Source organism: Hyperoodon ampullatus (genome assembly GCF_949752795.1).
Source record: "Hyperoodon ampullatus genome assembly, chromosome: 20".
In the NCBI taxonomy this organism is placed as follows: Eukaryota; Metazoa; Chordata; class Mammalia; order Artiodactyla; family Ziphiidae; genus Hyperoodon; species Hyperoodon ampullatus.
The window spans coordinates 6,851,427-6,874,757 of NC_136933.1; the positions used below are offsets into that span (position 1 = coordinate 6,851,427).

Below are 23,331 nucleotides of genomic sequence, written 5' to 3' on the forward strand. Positions count from 1 at the left end.
ACGAGGGACAAAAGAAAAAAATACATAAACTGAACTTCATGAAAAGTAAAAACTTTTACACTTCAAACGATATAACCAAAAGAGTGAAAAGACGTCCCACAGAATGGAAGAAAATATTTACAATCGGATATCTGATAAGGGACTTGTATCTAGACTACATAAAGTATTCTTACAACTCTAAGATAAATAACCTAATTTAAAAATAGGCAAAAATCTGGATAAACATTTTGCTAAAGAAGATATACAAGCAGCCAAAAAGTACACGGAAATGCTCAACATCGTTAGTCATTAGGGAAATACAAATCAAAACCACCATGAGAGACCTCTTCACACCTATAAAGATGGCTACAATCAAACAGATTAACAAGTGTTGGCTAGGATGTAGAGAAACTGAAAACCCCCATATACTGCTGGTAGGAATGTAAAATGGTGCAGCCACTTTGGAAAACAGTTTGACAGCTCCTCAAAATTAGAAACAGTTACCCTATGACCTAGCAATTCCACTTTTAGGTGTACACCCAAGAGAAATGAAAACATACACCCACACAAAAAGCTGAACATGAGTGTTCATAGCAGCACTATTCGTAATAGCCCAAATGTGAAAATAACCCGAATGTCCATCAACTGATGAATGGATACATAAAATACGGTTTATCCATAGAGTGGAATATTAATCAACAATAAAAAAAGAATGAAGTGCTGATAGATGCTACAACATGGATGAACCTTGAAAACATTATGGTAAGTGAACAGAACCAGTCAGAAAAGACTACATATTGTATTAATTCCATCTATATGAAATGTCCAGAATGAGCAAATCTAGTGAGACACAGAGTAGATTATCAGTTGCCTAGGACTGGGGGTGAGAGAAAAATGGGGCATGAGTGCTAATAGGTACAGAATTTCTTTGGGGGGAGGTGACAAAATGTTCTTAAAATTAGACTGAGGTGACAGTTGCACAACTCTGTTCATATATTAAAAACCAATGAATTGTATATACCCTTTAAATGGTTGAACTGTATGCGTGTGAATTATATCTCAATAAAACTGTTTTTTAAAAAAGAGAGAGAACAGAGAGACTCAGAGGGTAACAGAGCAGAAGTATGTCCTGCAATTTCTACAAAATATTCTACTATATCACAGACTTACATTCAGAAAATGCTTTAAATAGTCTCTTATGTGTCACTTGTAGGAACACATACTTGAGAGAGGTGGTAGGTCTCACCATCACATCAATTTGGGATTTTAAATTTTTCTTAAGGAAGCCCACAACATGCTAGAGAAATTCTATTTACAGAAAGAGGTGAAAAAATGACATCACTCTTCTTTTCTACAACAGATGTAGCCAAGTATATGAACCATCTTAGAGACACGACAATTGGCATGCTCAAAAGGCTTTTGTTTTTGTTTTGGGGGCAGGGGGAGTTGTGTGCTTTTTAAAAGTCTTTTATGTATTTATTTTTAACATTGGACCTCTTCCCAGACCTCCCTCACACATTCCCTTGCTAAAACTACCTGTCTGCTGCTAAACATCTGGGGAAGCCAAGGAGACCAAGGGGCCTGGGGAACAGGAGGCGGCCAGCTCCTTCCAGACTCTGAGCTCTTCAGGGCCTGATCCCCTGGTCCCTTTTGTGTCCCCAAAGCAGAAACTGAGCACTCAAGACAGAGCTGATGCTCACGGTCACTGCTGAGCTGATGTCTGATACATAAAGGACCCCCTTCCCACCTGATCATCTTTCATACAAAACAAAAGTATACAGAACAGCAGTGATAAAGCCGTTCAGCTCTATCCACAGGAGCAACACGTGCTCTTCACCTGACCCTGTCCCTTCGAAGACCCCCCTCCTTTCTGCGTCTTCCCTCCCACCCTTGCTCTCCCAAGTCTGAACCAATGGAGGGCTTCAGGAGGGAAACACAAGGGGTCTGACCTGAGAAGACTGTTAAAAAGGTACGCATTAGCATTTAGGGAAGCGTCCAAAATGTGAACATTTTTTAGTTTCACATCTCTGAGTTCCCAGTCCCTCTAATTCCCCCCAAGTTGAGATATACTTCATATACGTACGTTCTCAGCCACTCAGTCAAGGACATCAGCCTTTTAAAATGGAGTAGAAGTGTGCTGTCCAGGGGCAGGACAAGAGGAAAGCGGGACAAGAAGGCCTTTTCCAGGACTGCTGGGTAGACCCTAAGGGTGGTGGCCGCAGGACTCACGTTCCCCTGACAAGCACTGGGGCCCCACATCACCCAGAGCTTGGGAGTGATGAGGGGGTTCCGAGTGGGTGAGTCAAGGTGGGAAAAAGCACAACAGCCTTTTAAGTACGCTGCAATGTTAAGATGCCCCCACTTACAGCAGAAAAACAGCACCAACACACACACACACACACACCCTTGCCTGAACCCAGACAACAAACTGACGGTCTAAACCTCCTCCTCCCCACCGTCCAAAACCCAAAAACAAAAACAAAAACATTACCCAGGAGCTGGGGGGGTGGTAATTTATTTGCTTTTTGTAAGAGACGGGGCCAGGTGCTGGAAGCTTCTAACTCCTGAGAGAGGCTCACTCTAATATACAAGACTGCCGCAGGTAAAGAATAATCTGGAAAGCCACTCGATAAACTGGAAAAGTTTGTACTAGGGATGATGAAAGGACTTCACATTTCCAAACCAGCGCCCTATGCTATTTTATTTAAAAAGAGACCCAAACCCTACCCTCTGAAGGCCAAGGTGACCCTAAGGTAAGAGGGTGGGGCTCAATCACCAGGAGGAGTCCACCCCCGGGAACCCCAGCCTTGCCCAGAAGCTGAGCCAATGACAGGTGCGTCTTCTCTTCTCACTCAGGCGGTGCCCCTGGGTTTGGAACCACCTGGATTCGTCTGAGGCTACATTTCCAGCAGAGCAGAGACCCCTCGCACAGACAGAAGCCCTCCCCAGAGCCTCCTGCTCCAGCCCCAGCAGGCAGCAGCAGCAGAGGAGAAAGGGCGCGTGCCAACAGAGCCAGCAGAGACCTGAACTTCACTCTGCTGCTGCCAAACAACCATGATGCGCATCTCTTTAGAAGTCATTACTAGAGCATTCAAAACACCAACTGCCTCTCTCACAAAGCAGCAACCACCCCCAGAGCTGGGAAGCAGACGCAGGATAAAGAAAAAGAGGGAGAATGTTTGGCCTCCAGACAGAGCAAGCAGATGCCTCCGCAGCAGCACGGGGACCCTGGCTGAAGCCCACGTCATGGGTCCCGCCTTCTCTGCTCCTGCACCCTAAGAAGAGGGGCAGAAGGGGGGTGGGGATGCAGGGAAGAGGCCCCAAAGGAAGGCGTAATGGGCTTCGTGGCAGGCAGCCTCCAAGGCAGCCCCCAGGGAGCCCCCACCTCCTGGTGTTCACGCCCTTGGAGCCGTGTAACCAAAAGGATACTGTGGAAATAACAGAGTGTGGCTTCTGAGGCTGTCATGAGAGACGCTGCAGCTGCCGTGCTGCAAGAACACTAAAGCTACCTCATGGAGAGAGGTCCACCCGCGGGGTAAAGAACTGAGGCCTCCCACCAACAGCCAGGCCGAGGTGCCAGCCGTGAGTGAGCTGCCCGAGGAGGGGCTCCAGCCCCAGTCAAGCCTCCAGATGACTACAGTCCCAGCCAACACCAGGACTGCATTCTCACAAGCAACCCCAAGCCAGATCACCCCGCTAGGCTGCTCCCAAGTTCCAGACCTATGAAAACGACGTGAGATGATAAACATCCAGTGGTTTAAGCTGCTAATCAGCTTTGGAGTTATCTGTTATGCAGCAATACATAAACAATACCAGCCTCTTGGAAACTCTTCTTTCTACACCAAAGTAGGGGCAGAGTCCCAGGAGACTCATGGATAAGCAGAAGCTGAGAGTTAAAGAAGCAAAATGTTTTCAATCCAACGGCACTGCTCACCCTGTGATGCTTTTCCTTTTTTCCCTTCTTTTTTTTTTTTCTCTTTTTTTGCGGTACGCGGGCCTCTCACTGTTGTGGCCTCTCCCGTTGCGGAGCACAGGCTCCGGATGCGCAGGCTCAGCGGCCATGGCTCACGGGCCCAGCCGCTCTGCGGCACTGGACCGGGGCACGAACCCTTGTCCCCTGCATCGGCAGGCGGACCCTCAACCACTGTGCCACCAGGGAAGCCCTCTTTTTTCCCTTCTGACTCAATGTCTAACTTGTGTGTAAACTTCTGATGTTCAAAACTCTTAAAATACATTTTATACTTCATACGTTATGTATGCGAAGTTAACACATGTGAAAGATGTAATCGCCTGATGATTTTTTTAAAAATTACTATCATTTAATAAGATGCTAAAGAAGATGCTTTCCCCATCACACACTCTGTCCTGGCGACATTTTAAGAACTTTTATTTCCTCTGATAAGTCTTCTCTTAAGTCAGCGAAGAGAGGGAGATTCATACATTCCCTGGGAGCTGGATGTGGGATCTTCAAAGCTGAACTTACGGCCCCACTGCTGTAAAAGCTGTGGCCTCGATTTCCCAGTTTTTAGACTGGAAATCACATGTGTCCTATCTCATAGCATCACTGTTATAAAATCAAATAAGATGCTGAAAAAAAAATTGCTTTCAATACGTACGATAAATACAGCTGAAACAGAAAGTTGGTGGTCTGCTAGGTCAGAATCTTGCAGTGGGAAAGCTGGAGATGAAGAATTTGTTGTCGTATTTCCAGCAATGACATAGGGCAGAGGGACTGGCTAGGACAATGTCTGTATCTGCCAAACAGAACTGCCAGATGACATTTTTCCATGTGTGAATTAATGAAATGCTCCATTTGGCTACTATCCTCTTGTGAGTTTGGCCATCATCAATCTAGGCCCTGGGGATCTAATCATGTTTGTGAGAGCCCATAAAATGAGGTTCATGTCCACCCAAAGGTGAGGGTGAGACCTCGAACTCAGAAACAGCAATCCCCTCCTAGGCCCAAGGTTAACAGTTATCAAATCCCCACAGAGACAGCTGTTTTGGGTGGATCAACCACGATCTTCCCGTCGCTCATCTGAGTTTAGAAGACCGTGACAAAATGGCATATACTGCTAGGGTTTCCTATGAACAGTATTATTGATCACTTGGAAAAGGTACTAGGACTGCTCTTTAAATGTTTAAATGGCTTTAGACCACATCCATTTTTTTATGTGGAACGTTAAGTGGTAGCAACATAATTTTAGCAGGGCTACTCACACCCCCCGCCCATACACCAGAGAAAATGCCTCCACCGCCAGAAGCTATCAAAGAAAGCTATTCTGGTTTACTTGATGCTCAGGTAAGCCCCAAATCGGGAAATGCAAGTCTGAGGTGAGTTCAATCATTACAATATTTAAGAAGGTCTTGAATTTGCGATTCACCTTAAAAGAATAATACTGCTTTGACAGTTACTACAATCTTCACTTCCGGCAGGCAGACTTTGCCCCTGCCACCAAGCTTTTCATTCAACACTCTCTGAGTCTCTGCTGGAAAAATGATACTTTTCCCCCAAGAGTACATTGTCCTTGGGTGGAGCACCATATAGAGGTAGAGATGCTCCCTACATGGCTCCTTTACATTGTTATAAATAAAACAGCAGAGAAACATGGCCTGATCCCATTGACTAACTAGTGAGAACCTCCAAGCTGATAGCTCCAAACATTAAACAAGGGGGGCGGGGGAAGGAATTGTATCATGTAGCTGAGGTTTTCAAGCCTATCGATGAGATGTTTTCTCTTACAATAATCTAAAAGAGTGCAATCTAAAAATTTAAATTGTGAAAAAGCCTATCACATAAAAAATTGAAAATAAAAATAAAATAAGATCATTAACCTGAAATGCTGTCAAAGGAGCCACATGGGTTGAACTGTCGGACTAGGTAACATTAAGGGTCCTTATTAGTCCCATGACTTCTAGGACATTCTAATAAAGCAATCCCTGCGGTAGGAGCAGGGAAAGGATGTCAAGCTAAATCCCTAGGAGAAACACACTCATAGCTTCGACTAGAACATTTCAAGAAGTACCTCATGAAAAATGTTTGCATAATATTTGCTTATACATGTAGCCCAAAGCCTTAGAATCAAAAATCTAAGGCTCAGGTTTTAGATTTTAATAAGATCTCCCTTCTAGGTCTTATACAGATACAGTCTAAAACAATCCAATAAATACACCATATCAACCACACAACCTATACCAACAATACACCATAGCAACAGTCAAATTACAAACTCGCAAACACCCAAAGTTACATTAAATACACTTAATGGGCAAAAGTGAAAAGCCTCTATGATTGTACTTGTACTAAATGATTCCAAAATTCTCCCCATTCTTCCCTAATTTCCTTTTTTCTCAGATCTTTTAGTCAATTGAAAATTAGGTATATTGACAGACCAAAATATTGTTTTGCAAGGGAGACAAACAGCCAGCCCAAACTAGTCTCTCCGTGATGCCTTACCTGACCATTCAGGCCTACAGGAATGGCACCCAGCGCCCACAGTTCATTTGTTAATCAGTTACAGCCTTGTAGCTTTTTCTAAATTGAAGTTTAATTAAACTTTATCATTTTACCAAAACTGTCATAAGTGTGGATCTCAGTCAGCAAACTCTTCTGTAAAGAGCCAAACAGTAAATATTTTAGGCTTTTGCCCATCTTTCTTTCAGTCTCTATTCCGAGTACTCAACCTGCTATCTTAGTGCAAAAGCAGCCAGACAACAGTGAAATGCACAAGTGTGGCTGCATGCCAGCGAAACCTTATTTATGGGCCCTGAAATCTGAACTTCCATATATTTTTCAAACAAAATATGTTTTTCCACCATTTAAAAATGCAGAAACCATTCTCAGCTCTCAGGCAGAACAGTAAAAGGCAACAGCAGGCCAGATTTGGCCTATGAGCGAGCCATCATTGGCTGATGCCTGATTTAGACTAACCCAAACTGTGTCGACAAACAAGTCTGCAGTCCCCACAGGCCTCCAGCAGTAGATACCTAAGGACTGACCCTGTTTATCTCTCTCCTTTTGTTCTGAAGGACTACAGTGTGTGTCTGGAATACCTAGCCATCTAATCAACACATCAAACAGGGTAGTTTTGTTCCAAGGGCATAGAGAGCTTCAGCGTGAATTAAAATTCCCTCTCTCAAAGAAAGGTAACAATCTGTAAATAAAGGGGTGTGTGTGTGTGTGTGTGTGTGTGTTGAGGGGAGGTGTCAATTAACAGAGGACAGCCACTGCAGCTTTCGCTTTTATGACCCAAAACACTGGACAAAACCACAGTCCACTCGCACCAAAAAAACCCAAACGACAAAAAGCAGATGAACTTGAGATTGTGCCTTTCAAAAGTCCTTTCCTAGGTGGTATCTCCTTACTGATACATCTCCCAGCAAAGAGAAAGAACAGTTAACACCAGCAACTTAAACACCCTTTGCGGAGGAAGGCAGACAGATAGCAAACACAGAGCTACCAGCCCAAGCACTATAGCCACCATTCTGGTACATTCAAGAAAACTCTTGGCCTACAGTTTTAACAGTTAGTCTGAAACCGGCTTCTATCTGTGGCTTAAAAAAACCGCACAACCTCATCCACTGTCTAATTCCTAGGATGGCATACAATTCTGCCTTAAGAAGAGTTATTACAGGCCTACCTCAAGGATATTGCGGGTTTGGTTCCAGACCACTGAAATAAAGCAAGTATTGCATATAAAGTGAGTCACATGCATTCTGTTCTTGTTTTCCCAGTGCATAAAGAAAGTTATGTTTACACTGTACTGTAATTAGGTATGCAATAGCATTATGTCTAAAAACACAATATATATATACCTTAAGTAAAAAGCACTTTATTACTAAAAAATGCTAACCATCATCTGACAATGCAGGGTTGCCACAATCTTCGATCTGTAAAAAATGTTGTATCTGGGAAGTGCAGTACAATGAGATACGTCTGTATAGAGTTCAGGCACTTTAGGTCCCTAAAAAGCTTCCAATAAAAAGAAAATTAGTTCAAAATAGATGTAGATGTTTCCCCAAGTTCAAAGAGTTAGATGGAGGTTGGGATGGAGGCCATGGGTACAGTACATGGGATGCAGCCACACATCTGAGGGCCCTCCTACACCAGGAAGCCAGGATCTCTTACATATGTTAATTCCAACCCTGACCAGCTAACAACTCATAGATCATCCCCAGAGAAGACAGAGTCTTACATGATCTATACCTGCTGCTGCCCCATGTCCTGAACCACAGAAACATGAAAGACTAGCCTTATCAGGAGCCAAATAATCTACAATTTTTGGAGAAAGAGAACCATCCAGGCCCAGAAATTAGACTTAAACATTAGACTCCAGAAATTTTTGTCCACTGATCTCTTTCCTGGTCAGACTTGTGCTTTGGCTGTATTTTTACACTTACTGTGTATGCATGACAAGGCCATCAACAGGGCTCTGGACAAGGACTGGGTGTTGGGGAGAAGAGACCCTAGAAGGATACTGCCAGGCTGATGAGGAATCATCCTGTTATTTAAAGACCCTAAATTGAAAGATTTCATAATATGTAGTGGCTGTTTCCTAGTCTGTACCCCTGCCATATTCATGGTCCGCAATCATGATCTACCCCACGGAGCTTTCCTGGTTCATAACTCTCTCAAAGGAAAACTTCAGGAATTCCCGGGGGGTCCAGTAGTTAGGACTCCACGCTTCCACCGCAGGGGTCACGGGTTCAATCCCTGGTCGGGGAACTAAGATCCTGCAAGCCTCACGGTGTGGCCAGACACAAACAAACAAATAAAAGACACAAAAGGAAAACTTCTAGGAAGAGTGAAAAAGAGAGTATGAGCTACAAGTTAGCAAAACTTGTAAAAATGAGTCAGTGGCACAGGAAGGACCAAACAATTGGGTCTGTGTGGTTCTGGGGGCCTGGGCCATACTGGCCTCCGTTCAATTAGCAAAGAATCTGTCAGGATGAATCAGACTACCAGCTGACAGGATGGTGAGGAAGGGGGCGGCCCAGGCTGAGCAATTCAAAGAGGCTTTCAAACAGCTACTTAACATGTCTTGTGAGCTTTATTTGAATTTGAGGGGAAGGCCACAGAATAGTTCTCTCAGGCTTTCAACTCTCCATTCTGATCTGCCAATCCTGAGAGAAGAAAAGGGAAGCTATGAAGCGGCATCTCTGTCACTGAGATTGCTACACAGCGAAGTGCCACACACAAGTCCTCCCACACGGAAACTTGCCTGTTCCCACACGGTCTCTGCCTGAACCCATGGTAAAAAGCAGCCCGGGGACAGTCGGGGGAGTTCTCAGCAGGGCAGCACAATATGGAGCTCACCATTAAAGCAAAACCACATCACAAAAAGCTGATATCATTTCCCCAGTAATTCCAGCTCCGTCACGAAGTCCAGCACAGAGAACCTGACCTCCCGTGGCGACCCATGAGGAAGCTGCTAAGCAAGAAAATAGAATCACTGTTGGGAGAATAAATTCATGATCAGATCAAAAACTAGGTAACTGGATACCTGAAAGCTGGCTCTACTTTGTCACTGCAGGTGACAGTGACAGACACTGGAATAGAAAAAGCATGTGAAAAGGACATCCCTCCTAGACGCCCATCTCCAGGCAGCAGCCCGCCAGCCTTTGAAAAAGGAAGTCAAGGCACCATCCCTCTGCTCAAAGCCCTCTGCTGTGGCTTGGACTGTACTCCTCCAAAAGATAAGCTCAAGTCCTAACTCCCCACACCTTGGAATGGGGCCTCATCTGGAAGTACAGCTGAGCCTTGAACAACGTGGCGGTTAGGGGTTCCAACCCCCGACCACCCAGCACCATTGAAAACCCTCCACATCAGCGGTGCTGCACCCTCAGATTCAACCAACCGTGGCCCGTGTGGTACTCTAGAACATACTTACTGAAAAAAATCTGTGTGAGTGGACCCGCACAGTTCAAACCCACGTGGCTCAAGGCTCCACTGTAGTATCTTTGCAGTAATCCAGTTAAGAGGAGGTCAACCTGGATTAGGGTGGTCCCTAAACCCAATGACTGGTGTCCTTATAAGAAAGCCACGTGGAAGACACAGAGACACACAGGGAGGAGCTGGCCATGGGATGAGGGAGGCAGAGAGGGGAGTTTTGCTGCCACAGGCCAAGGAACACGGAGAACTGCTGGCAACCACCAGAAGCTAGAAGAAACAAGGAAGAATCCTTGCCTAGAGCCTCTGCAGGGAGCGTGGCCCTGCCAACAACTTGATTTCGGACTTCTGGCCTCCAGAGCTGTGAGAGAATCAATTTCTGTTGCTTCAAGCCGCCCCTTTTGAAAGGCAGCCCCTTCCTGTCTCACTCAGGAGGAAAATCAGTGCCTCGTTACGAGGTGACCCAGGCCTCCCCCGACCTGGCTGACTGCGGCTCCCAGAGCTCCCTGCCCAGCAGGTCGCTGCAGCCGCCCTGGCCTGTCTTCCGTGGTCCTCGAACATGCTGCCACCCTGCCACCACGCGCCGCCCGCGCGCAGGCTGCTGCTGTCTCAGACCCTCGCAGGTGCCACCGTCTGTGCTGGAAGACTGACTTCTCGGGAACCTGCACAGCTGTTCCCCTCAATCCTCCTTCAGGGCTCTGCTCAAGTCCCCTGATCAGTCGGGCTCCCCCGCCCCCCCAACGACCTTCAGCGCCTCCTACCCGCCCCGGCTCTGTTCCCCCTTCCCCTGCTTTATTTTTCTCCAAAATCCTTAGGACAAGCTGACATATACATTTTGCTTAACCTCTAAGAGGCCCGTCTCCCTCCGTAACGCTGGTTTGCGGGGATCGGGGACTGTTTCACTGCTGAACGCCAGCCCACTCTGTTTACTGGATAGCTAAACGCATTCGATCAGGACAGGTGAAATGTTACTCAAAGCTGGCTGTGGGACAAAAAGCGTTTCTACTAATGAAGCGGAACCGCAGCAGCTTCTGCAGATGAAGGACAGGCTCAAGGCTGGGCTCTGAGGGGCCGGGAGAGAATCTCCAGTCTCGGGTGGACTCAGGGGCTCACCACCATCCCTGGTGGAAGAGGGAGCAATAACCAACTTTGAAACCGCCTCTTAAGAGTCCTCCTTATCTAAAAAAGTCAACTCTTACCTATAATTCTTGTCTCCAGCCACACCCTGTAGAAAGTGAGTTGGCCTGAGAAATGTGTGAAGCCAAAGCTAAACATACCTCCATCACGGCATCACCACACACAGTTTTGTTTTTTAGGGGCCGAGCGGAAGGGCCCAGCAGGAATGTTCTGATAATGATCATCTCATACTGCAAATGTACAGCCTACTTAGGGAAGAAAGCCTCTGACCACCACATTCGTAAAAAAAAAAAAAAATAAACAAGAAAACCATTTCAAATGGGCCAGGAGCTTTCAAACAGCTCTGGCTGAGTAAGGAGACAATCCCAACCTTTTCAAATGGCCCTAAATTTACACGTTTCCTTCCCTCATTTACATTTTCAAAACTTTAAACAAAATAAGGCAAAAAAGGAAAGTCTTTCTTTACCTTGGGTTTTGGCCCCAGGGTCTGCCAGTCCTAGGTGTGAATCACAGGATTCTTTGCAAGGTGATCTGATGGGCGTTTCGGCTTCAGGGGTCTCAAAATTACCTTCAGAATCCGAGCTGCCAGGGGGGAAAAATGAGGAATTACCACTTTCAACGGTATTTCCGACACCCTTTATAGTCTACATATCCGCAAAGTCCAGTATTTTTGCCTAATTTTACAACCTGCGGGTCCTCAGCACGGACTGGCCTGTGGGAGCTGCTGCCGAGCCCTCCTCGGGCTTGTCTGGCCTCCTGTCTCCCTGAAATCTCCTCCATCCTCAGGAGCCTTTTTCCAGCACCATTTTTTTTTTTTGAGGTCATCCTTCCCTCTTATACCCAAAAAAAGCCCTTTCAACAGACTCCTTTTCTCAAAAGAGCCCTTTCCTGGAGGTTTAAAAATTAAATTGCCCTCTCGTTCTAAAACAATTAAGCCAATATTCGCCATGATGCCTTTTTCTTTGGTAGGCCTCTACCTGTCTGGAGCTCACCCGGCCAGAGGCCGAGGATGCTGTCACCTGCCTTCCGCAATCACACGGGTGACAGCTCAGCAGATACCACCATTTCTCACCAGCTGCCAGGAGCCTGTCATCACGCGACCTTCTTTACTAAGGCTGCATTTTCGGGACACAGGGGGACACCCAGGAGGGCCTGGGAGCGACTTCTTCCCCACAGGGAAGGCCCCAAGTTCCACCGGGTGTGATCCACGACTGTGTGTGTGTGTGTGTATGTGTGTGTGTGTGTAGGGGCGGGGGGCTGGGGGCTCGAAGCTTAGAGAAAGTGACCGAGGCAGACGGGGATGCAAAGAGACTGCAGATTCTGGGTTAGGTTCAGAAAGCTCATACTGAAACGGGGGGAAGAAAATACCCGGGAGGACAGAACATCCTGAACCTTCGAAGGCACAGCGGGGACCTGGTTACAGGCAGGGACGCAGCATTGCCATGAACACGGTTACGCGGGTGGCGACCACACACACGCACACAGAATGAGCCGCAGATGGATGGATGGATAGCAGCGCGTTTGCATTTTGGCAGGAACGCGTGTACTTGCCTGAAGCTCAAGGATTTGGTCTCGGCTTGCGAGTCCTCCTCCTCGGGGTCGCCCTCGGGCCCTCCGGCCTCGTCCTCTCCGGCGACCCCGCCGCGCACCGCGGACCACGTCCATTTCGCCCACTGCACGGGGGACAGGATCTGCCAGGGGCTGAACGCCATGAGCGCGGCTCCTCCGGCTCCGGCTCCTAGGAGGATGGGAAAGGGGAGAGCCCTTTTTCCCTTTCAAAATGGAGGGAACCGGTGACAGGCGCCCGGACGCGTTTCCAGCGGAGGCGCGGATGTGGTTAAACGAGCGCCGTCGGGGGCCCGGGTGGAGCGCTTCCTCTCCTCCGGCTGGCAGCGCCGCTTCCTCCGCGTCCTCCTTCCTGAACGTGCGGCCACGGCGCCCCCGCGCCCGGCGACTCCCGCGGGGGAGATGCCTCTCCTGGGGCCTCCTCGGGGCCCGGGTCCGCGACGCCCGGCGGCTTGGCCTTGGTTGCACGGCGACTCAGCTGCTCCTGGTCCCTGCGGCCCGGCTCCCGGCTCCCGGCTCCCGGCTCCCAGCTCCCGCCTCACGGCCGGCTGGGCGCGCATCAGCTGCGGCGGAGCCGCGCCCCAGGAGCCGCCCCCTCGGACCGTACTACTCGCGCCCGCGGGCGGGGGCGCCCGCGGCGGCGGCACTTTGAAGCGCGCGCGCCCGCCGGATCCCCCCGCCTTCGCGCCACAGTGGTCGCGCCCTCCCTGCGGGAAGGGGCTTCTCTGCTATGACCCTGGCCGCTGGCCGAGGACCCTGGCGCCCCCAACAGCTCCAGCGGCTTCGGGAGCCGGGAAGATCCGTTTTCCGTGTACGTGCACGCTGGACTGTGCCTCCTTCCCTTTTTATTTTTATTTTCTCATCTTGCTACTGCGACTTAATGGCGTTAGTGTTACTGGATCGCAGAGAAGTTCAGCCCCTTATTATAAAAAACTCTGAGGCCGCTGTTGACTGTGTTTTCCCCTCCCTAATAGGATGGTGTGGAAGATTTCAGCCTGTTCACCTTCAACCTTCAGATCCCTCAGCAACGCTGCAAGAGTAGCCAAGGGCTGGGATTTTAGATGCTTTGTGGCTCCTCAGTCCTCACTGGTGGAAGCACCGTGGCCAGGTCTTGGGTAAAGGGTGCTAAATTACCCTGTGAAATTAGAGCTTGATCCGTTTCCCATTCTCCTTTTTGAGGCATAACTTCTAAGTGTTTGGTCTCTGACTCCGTTTGCTGCTTCCGAAGTCTGCCGACAGGCCTAATGATTTCAACCTTCAAAATAAAAACCCTCTATGTTTGAAGGGAGAGGCAGGGAAGTAGCAGAGCTCTCCTCTGATTTTCTTCATTTTCCATCAAGAGATTCTACTTAGGGACTGCGCCTCTCAGAATCACCAAGGCACCAAGCGAATCTGCCTCAAACAACCAGGCTTCATGATCTCCTTGCCTGGATAAGGCGTTTCTTGTACTATTGTAATTTCCAGAGTTGCAGGTTCCCACAGAGACAGCAGGTCCAGAATTTAGAACAAAGTCAGGCTGAAACTGCCACACGGACGTCTCCACTGAATGGGGTTGGCACAGCAAACTGTTGATGACTCATGACTGTCTTACACATTTGATAACAAAAACAAAAGCAAAAATAACGCAAGATCAGGCGTGGCAGGTAGTCTCACCATAACAGACGGATGGGGATTCGCCTGAAGTCTAGACTAGAGGGCTGGGGTGTCTGGATGCTTTAGAATTCATCCAGCTCCTTCCCAGAGATAAATACAACTGTCTTGACCGTCCTGGAGACTACAAAGATGAGAAATAAGCAGGAGTCGTTTTTTTTCAGGTCTGCATGAAATATGCCACAATACAATCCAACTGGTCGTATTTTTCGGTTTATGGCTCACCACATAAACCTTCAGATTATAAGGTCCCCCCCACGTTCCTGGATCTGACACGTGTCTTGTTGCCCATGTAAATCTGTAGCTGGCATATAGTAGGTCCTGTTCTTCCTCCTGAGCGGTTCTCGAAACTTTTCCCTCCTCTGCATCCCCACTGTGACTGACATAATTCCCACACTCCCTAGTTTTCATAGATCTACTGTAAATGTGTCCGATTGGTTCCACCCCTGAGGGTCGCCTCGGCTGGGGTCACCCTTGCCTGGCTGATCTGTGACCTGTGCTCTAGTCTTGCTGTTCCTGCTCCCCTCTTCTCCGACCCTTTGTAGTCCTGGCCATAATCTCTACAGAACTGGTCTGAACCTTTCATACGTCCAAGAATCATCTGGGGCCCCTCTTTAAAAGTCCAAATCCAAATTGCCAGCAGATTCTGGAAATCTGTATTTTGACCAAGTGTCCTGCGGAAGTTCTTCCACAGGATAAATTTGGGAAACGATGACCAGCTTGAGCCAACTAACTGCTGCATCAGGAACAATCTCCCTTTTGCCTGCAGAGTTTTAAACCCTCTTCCCCCCCACCCCCGCCCTGGCCTCCACCTCCATGTCAAGCCCCCAGGCCTTGACTGCCCAAACTTCCTTCCTCACCCAGCGCAGGTGTCTACCCTGGGAAAACAGACTGATTTCTCCCTGCTTTCTACCATCTCTATACCCAGAACATTCAGAGAGACTTTGACTTTGGCCCTTAGGTAGTTTTGAAAGAGGGTACCATTAATAGCTACACCAGGACAACAGGCATAAACCAGGACGTCCCAGGACGTAAGGTCACCCTACACTTAGCGCACTACATGTAACATATTTGTTTACATGTCTCTCCCACTTCTGGACCATAAGCTTTTAAACGGCAAGGACCACGTCATATTTATGATTTATTTTTGTTTCCCCAGAAATCAGGACAGGGCCACACACTCAGTAGGGTGTTCTGTAAATGTGCAGAAAAGGAATATTCCAGTTTACAACAGACCTTTCTAAGTTTGGCTAGGGTGACATAAATTCCTAAAGCCTGACTCTTCCAGGGAAATCAAGATTTTGAACCAGCATAGCACAGAAACCAGATGAGTGATGGCCCCAGCAAGACAAAGCCCAGACTACAGAACAATTTCTTGAAATTAGAGAGGTAAATGCCCAGATTTCTGAAAATCTCTGCAAACTCCTGGACTTAACGTGAACAGCAATAAAGTAAGTAATTACTCTATAGCCTGAATTATTTTTATTGTCTAGAACAAATAATGAGGCTGATATGTCAATTTTCTTGTAACTCTGCTAAAGACTGAGCAATGTTTGACAACCAAGGAAAACCATCATTTTGCTGCTAATCCCTTAGCCTCAAGGAGCAGAATGTCTGCAAATGGAATGTCTTTGTTTTGGAAATGACCTTAAGCACAGGAAGGGCCCATCCGTTCTCTTCCTTCCTCTGCTCCTTGGCCTTCACAGAAGCTTTGGATCAATACACCATGAAAATCTAAAATGAAACTCCCTGAAACACTCCACACAGGTGGCCAGGCCAGGCACACACCTTGCCGCTAACGAGTGCTCCAGAGGGGTCTGTGAAATGGGTCTCTTTGGTAAAAAGTAAAATAAAATAAAATAAAATAAAATAAAATATATGAGCAAGCAAATTCACACAGGCAAACAACTATCCATTTAGTGGCGCAGCTACTGTGAGAATGTCTGGGGGAATGTGGCGGGAGGGGAGGGCAGAGACAGGGTGGGGCCTGACCGGGAAGGATCCCTCTGCTGTTAAGGGGTAGATCCTAACTCAGATTGAACTGGATCTTGCAGTAGGGGGAGCAAACACAAGTCCCTACCTAGATAGTGTGAAGGAGCGACGAGGCCTGGGTGGCAGCTGGAGAACCCCAAGGAGGCTAAGGGGCGGCCCGACCCAGTTCCTGGTGCCCATCTAACCATCTCCCAAGAGAAACCCAAATCCTGGCTTTTATAAGACATCTTCCAAGCTTTCATGTTTGTTTGTTTGGCCGTGTGGCATACGGAATCTTAGTTCCCCGACCAGGAATCGAACCCGTGTCCCCTGCAGTGGAAGCGCACAGTCCTAACCACTGGACCGCCAGGGAAGTCGCTAAGCGTTCGTGTTCTTACTAATTTCAATTGTTTTAAACCTTGTGGAGGCCATCACGGCGCAGGACAAATAAAAGCCATTTTGTGCGCCTGTGTGGCCCATGGACCCCGGATAGGCCGAGGGGAGGCATCACGCTTTGGAGCCAGTAAAAAAACACTTCCATTTAGAGAGATCATTCTGGCAACAACCTGCGGGCTGGGATGGGAGGAGTGAAGACTGGGAGACGCCTGAAACTGCTGTTTTCCCTGCCCCAAGCCGCCTGAAGAAGGCAGATGAGACGGCTTCTTCTCCAGAGGGTAAAGAAGCAGAGACGGAATTAGCATCCTTATCTTTCACTCAGTCCCTGATCGGGGAACTAAAATCCCACAAGCCACGTAGTGCGGCCAAAAAAATTTTTTTTAATTTAAATAAATAAATGAATAAAGAAGAAGACTTGGAGCTGTGAGCAATCCAAGCACAATTTACAACAGAAGGAAGAGAAAACTGCTATTGTGAAGAAAACCATTTCCGACAGCCAGTGAAATGAGACAGTCGGTGAATTTCTGACCACCCGTGTGTACGAGATGATGTTCCAGAGAGGATGAGGGTGGGACCAGGGTGGCACTAGGGAATCACAGAAATAAAGTCACCGCTGAGAAAACAGAAAGGTCAGGCAGGCAGACCCATCAACTCACCTGTATTTCCTAACAATTGACGAATTGGGTGAGCAAAAGATACACCTAATTCAATTCACATGAAATGCCAGATTGATGATGCCACCAAAGTGGCAGGGCGGCTCTGAGGGGCTGAGAAAAAGCATGGGCCCATACCGACTTGAAGCGGCCAATGGCCACTAGGTTTAGGTGCCTCAGCGGAACCTCCACAGACCGTGTCCCCTCCCCACCCTGCTTTTTGAGAGCCACCCTGTCCACGGACTGAGCTTCCAAGACACGGTGGGGCACTCTGGGCGTGTGCTCGCTCCATCAGCCCGATCACTGAGCTAAACACCCTCAACCCTTAACCTTTTTCTACTCGAATATTTGTGATGAAGTTCTCTAAGATGCAATGATAAGAGTATCTTACATAATAAAGTTTCATCTGATCTGTACAATCATGCTCCGGTAGTGGGGCAGGTTTTCTCATTCTCAATTTGCTGATGAGGTAACGGAAGCAGAAAGGGCAGCCACCTGCCTGAAACTGCGCCACAGAACTGAATCTGGAACCCTAGTCTCCTACCTTTCAGTACCCTTCCTTTGCTTGGTATCAAACCGGAAGAAAGCAGAAAGCCCTTGGAGCCACTTGGTAGCTTGTGGTTCCATCAGCTGGACGGCCCTCTCAATTTCTTGCTGCTGCTGCAGTCCTGGCTTCCTGCTCACCTGGCACGGGCTGCAAAGTCACAGCTAGGACTACCTCACTCCACCAGTGAAGAGCTGCCACTGCCAACAATGGCATCTGAGGTATTCAAGTAAGTTCAGGTTACAGTCTTAACCTTGCAAGATCCATGTTATCCTTTACCTGGAGGCTATCATCACCTAGAGAATCACAGTCTTCCCTCCACCACCCAAACACACCCAAATCAGGGAATCTGTAGTATGCGTTTACACTGAAAATTACATCCTAAAGAGAAGCTCCTTTCTCATTTTTTTAAAACAGAAAAGCTGGATTTATGTCCATAGCTAACACTCTTTCAGAGCTCCAAGAAGATTAAAAGGGATTCAGACTGCATCCGTTAAAGAGTTGGCCAAGCTCCCCACCTAGGAGACCTGCTCCAGATTTTGCTCTGGTGAACAACTGTCGGATCCTCCCTCTCATCTATTTTGTTCTGTATCACGAAAACAAAGTTTGACTTCCCCAGAAAGTATGTCATTCCACCTAGGTCAGGGGTCCCCAACCCCTGGGCCGTGGACCGGTGCCGGTCCAAAATAAAGTAAATCTCCCCCAATAAACCCCCCCATCTGCTAGACGAGAAGAACACTGATCAGATGGCCCAGATTTTCTGAGATCATCCTGATATCAGATATTCTACCCAGTGTCTTCATAAAGACTTGTCCCCATTTTCATTTACAAAACACTGTCACCAAGTAGTTAGAAGGTACAGATTGGGAGGGCACTTGGAAAGGGCAGCAGAGAGTCACTGATAGGAGGATGTGGAGAGAGGTATCCTCTCAGAAGAAAGAATAAAACCGCAAGAAGGTTTACAAAGTAACTGGGAAACCCGCTCCACTGAAATCCTCACTCTGGGCACGTGGGGGAAATTTCATCACAGGACCTCGTGTGTTTGTGACCAAAAATCTTCTTGTGTTTCTAAAAGAAAAAGATCCGAAACTAAGAAGCAAATTCCATGACATGATATGCAGCCTACTGTTACTTCCAGCCTTTATCTTTTTATGCTAAAAGTTTAACTGCCACAATTTGGTTCTGAAACTACATGTGTGTGACAATTCAAGGAAAATATGTTTTTTTACATCTCTGTTATAGTACAAAGCAGGGAGAGGGGAAACCTGTCCTTTTTGTGGGCGTTAAAATTTGTGAAAGTGCCAAATATTAACACACTGCTAATAAATATAAGCTAAATGACTAGCTGGATAGGAAGACATAACAATGTTCCAAGTTGGTAAAATTAAATATTGTAGAGATGGCAGTCCTACTCAATTAATTTATAGGTGTAATGCGATTGCCATCAAAATTCTTAGGGGATTTTTCTAAGGATTTCTCAATAGTTTTCAAAAATTTATCTGGAAAAATAAACTGGTAAGCATACTTTAGATTCTTTTAAAAAATGTCAAGAAGGGATTTAGTTATGCACGATATTAAGACACATTTATGCAAAAATAGGCATATCCTTGTTCTGTGAAACAGAACAGAAAGCCCAGAAAAAAACCCTGTAAGATATAGGAAGTTGTTATATGATAGAGAAGTGGTTACAATACAGTGGGGAAGGGAAGATTACTTAATAAATGGTTGAAGAATAATTGGTTGGCAATGGGAAAAAGCTCAAATGCAACACTTACCTCAGAGCATATACCAACATAAATTCCAGATGGATTAGATGGCTAAATAATACAAGTCAAACCACGGGGAGAAAACAATCTAGAAGCAACAGAATCTGTCAAAGCTCTGTCAGAAGGATGACTGTCCAAACTTTGGAGTAATTAATGAAATCACACACAAAATAAAGATCGCAGATTTGGCTCCATAAGAGGAAAGCTCCTGAATGTTTGCCTTCAAATTAAAAGGCAAACAGACAGGGCTTCCCTGGTGGCGCAGTGGTTGGGAGTCCGCCCGCCGATGCGGGGGACACGGGTTCGTGCCCCGGTCCGGGAAGATCCCAGATGCCGCGGAGCGGCTGGGCCCGTGAGCCATGGCCGCTGAGCCTGCGCGTCCGGAGCCTGTGCTCCGCAGCGGGAGGGGCCACAACAGTGAGAGGCCCACGTACCGCAAAAAAAAAAAAAAAAAGGCAAACAGACAGGCTGAGGAAACTAGTTAGGCAACCCAAAGCTCACACTGTTATTACCTAAGGAACTCATGGAAACCAGTAAGATCATCCAAACCCAACAGAGACGTGAGCAGTTATAACTCTCTGTGCCGACACCATTACGAGCGCTTTGCAAGAATTATCTCATCTTAGTCCCCGCCCCCTTGCCCCACAGTCTCATGGGAAGGTATTATTCCGTCTTAAAAGCAGGACAAGTTGGCTACATTTTCAACCTCTAGAGCAGGGGCTCTTGATCTGGGCTTAGTAAGGAAGGGCTTGAGAAGATCATGACTTCCTTGAAATTACATGAGAAATTAACCCTGTGTATTTGCACCCATCTCTCCCCCTCCTCTTCCCCAGGTACAGTCAAGCTCCACTCCGGGGACAAGGCTTTAGTCTGATTAAAGATGAATTTTCGAATCTGAAAGAGGTACCGATAGAAGATTCTCTTCCCCCATCAGTTACAAGGAAGTTTTAACCCAAGAGGCCCATACTCAGAGAATCCAGACCAGCCAGAGATTAATACAAGAAGCAGTGAGCTTGGATGACACGCCACAGGTGGAAAACAGAGAGGAAGACCCAGTGGGCAGCCTGTGGGTCTAATGTAAGTGACTGGTGACCAAAGTGTGACACCCTCGTACAAGCAGCCAAGATGCCGCAAAAAGGGAGATTTTCCCAGGGATCCTACTGATACACAGGAGCCTCCTCAAAGACAAACAAAGTTGGGCCAGGATGTAAAAGGTGCACTTCATGAGGGGGATGCAAAAGAATAATTGTAACATTTTTCTTTGGGGGATGCTCTCTCTTTTTGGTGTACTTCCGGTTAAAAAAAGAGACAATAAGCCCCAAATGGAGTCACATGTGCTAAGCCCACGGCACCAAACCGAGACTTAATACCTAACCTGACTGCAGAGTCAGCGCCTCCCAGGAATGTGATCTTAACCAAACAGTCTGGAATTCCCTGGGCAGCCCTAGGGAGGTAAACACCTCAGAGCCCCCTGCTGCCTCCCAAAGGGAGGTGACCTTGCCTGAAACAATCCACTCTTTGCTAGTTCCTCTTTCCCGCCCCTTCTGTCCATAAAAGCCTTTCACTTTGTGCAGCTCTGGGGAGCTCCCTCCTATTGGCTCCATGGGATGCTGCCCAATTCACGGATCATTGAAAGAAGCCAATTTGATCTTTCAATGTACTCAGCTGAATTTTGTTTTTTAACAGATTTGGTGTCAGTGATGGGATCCAAAGTGAACTTCTGACAGCTTCGGGGACAATGAGAAACACAGGCCTGCTGCCTGGAGAGCACTTTGAGTTCCCAGTCTTTCCCACCATTTCCAAAGGCTGCGTGTAAATGCTTCTCAGTTCTGAGCTCGGCTCTCTTTGCATTGAGCTCCCAACCTAGTTGGCATTCCAGTCTGCAATTCCCCCTTCGGGAAACCCCTTCCAGTCCGCCGTCCTCACTTGTGGTTCAGTGCCCTCCCCAGTCCCCAGTTCCGGGTTGGGAATTGCTGGTGGTGTGGCCAGTCCGCAGTAACATCTCTTGGTTACTGCTGGTTTGTTAAGGTGCCCATTTGTCTCATTTTGTGTATATAAAGGCCACTGCTAGTGGGAATCTCAGAAGCCAAAAAAGCTGCAAAAATTGGTGGGCACGGATCAAACACTTAAAGGCCATTAGGGCACCCGCCACCTAACTCAAAGACTCTGTGTTAGGATAAGGTGGTCACAGGACAGGTTAGATTGACACTAGGTCACCCACAAACCTCAAGAAAGTTTCCAAGCAATGAGGTACACTGTAAAACACTGCACAATCCCCAACCCAGCAGCACAACCCTTTTAGTTATTAGTGTGGCTCCAAGAGACCCAAAGGCTTAGCAGAAGGAAGAAACAAACAAAAAAAAGGAATGGGATCTTTAAGCTCCAAAGAGTCAAGCGTGCTACCTTTCAGCACAGCTGCTTATTTTATGTCTAAGAACTATGGCTTTGGAAGCTATAAACATCTACACAAATGGCAAAATCTTACTAAAGACAACCTAGAATTACAATGACCACTGTGACAAAAGTTCCAAGTAGATAAGATCATTTAAGAAGTGCACTTAAAAGCAAAGCCTCCCAAATCAAAAACAGAATGGGAAACCTATTTTAATTAGCATGCAGAAGCCTCCAAAAGGCTTCAAAATTCCAAAATAGCCCCATGGAAAGATTCATTGCAAAACAGATAATGGAAAGCTAAACACAAGACGTACCTGAACCAGAAGTGTGAGACCAACATAACTCGTACCGCTCCCCTCTATTCTCCCTGCAGCACTCACTTTCTTCTAGTAATCCTCTGTCTCAAAGTCTTTCCATTCTGAAGAGACCACAACACCATAAACAAAAGTCCACCAATTTAGTGGCCATGCAGACACCCCCAGATCTACTGCTCTCAAAGGAGGACCCTCTTACAGGCCCTTCCCAGAGTTGATGAGTCTCTGAAGAATTTTCTGGTAAACCACTTCAACAGCCAAGGAAAACTAAAATTAAAATTAATGAGAGGGCTTCCCTGGTGGCACAGTGGTTGAGAGTCCGCCTGCCGATGCGGGGGACACGGGTTCGTGCCCCGGTCCGGGAGGATCCCACATGCCGCAGCGCGGCTGGGCCCGTGAGCCATGGCCGCTGAGCCTGTGCGTCCGGAGCCTGTGCTCCGCAACGGGAGAGGCCACAACAGTGAGAGGCCCGCATACCGCAAAAAAAAAAAAAAATGAATGAGAAACCTGGCCAAATTCTGGTAGATACCGGTGCTACACTCTCTATGTAAACTCCACGTGGAACCTATAGATGGGATCCTGGAGAAAGTGGCAGAAACCACCTAAGGGTGAGAATTCTTATCAGAGACAGTTCTTCCAGATCTGTCTCTAGTACCCGGTAGAGAGAGGAAAATAAAATATCTTTTGTACTGGTGCCGCAAACTCGGCCTCTGTGCACTGGAGCTCAACTGAATCTTGGAGACAAAGTTCTGGGTGAAGTAGAAAAGAATAGCTTTACTGTTTTCCAGGCAAAGGGGGACACAGTGAGCTCATGCCTCAAAAACTGTGTGTCCCAACCCGAGAGGACCTGGTGAGGAGTTTTATGGCAGTGTTTCAAGGGCAGGGTTGCTGATAAGGATCAGGGTGTGTGCAGGGCCTGCACTCCTTCAATCCGGCCTCAGATGCTCTCCTCCCTTGTCTCTGCATCCCCTCCCTCCCCTGATGAAGAACTATTCGAACCTGCCCTTTGGAACTCAGGGAAGGTTATGGGGGCTGGAGTCTATTCCCTACAAACAAGAAATGGGGGACACAG

At 47.4% G+C, this 23,331-nt stretch overlaps 1 protein-coding gene across 10 annotated transcripts in view; it reads right to left on the bottom strand.

Moving 5' to 3' along the window:
• The window catches only part of TACC1 (transforming acidic coiled-coil containing protein 1), a gene marked incomplete at its 5' end in the record, with an annotated part of 90,402 nt that overhangs the window by 41,738 nt on the left and 25,333 nt on the right, over positions 1 to 23,331 (bottom strand). For 3 of the 10 annotated variants that reach the window (XM_079726566.1, XM_079726564.1, XM_079726565.1), the window contains one exon: positions 12,557 to 12,717. The exons of 1 other annotated variant lie outside the window; for it this stretch is intronic. In XM_079726566.1, the coding sequence (XP_079582692.1) occupies positions 12,557 to 12,717 (161 nt within the window). Of the gene's footprint in view, positions 1 to 11,471; positions 11,588 to 12,556; positions 12,739 to 23,331 lie in introns of those variants that run through there. 6 more of the 10 variants (XM_079726563.1, XM_079726562.1, XM_079726559.1 and 3 more) reach the window with 3 other exon arrangements.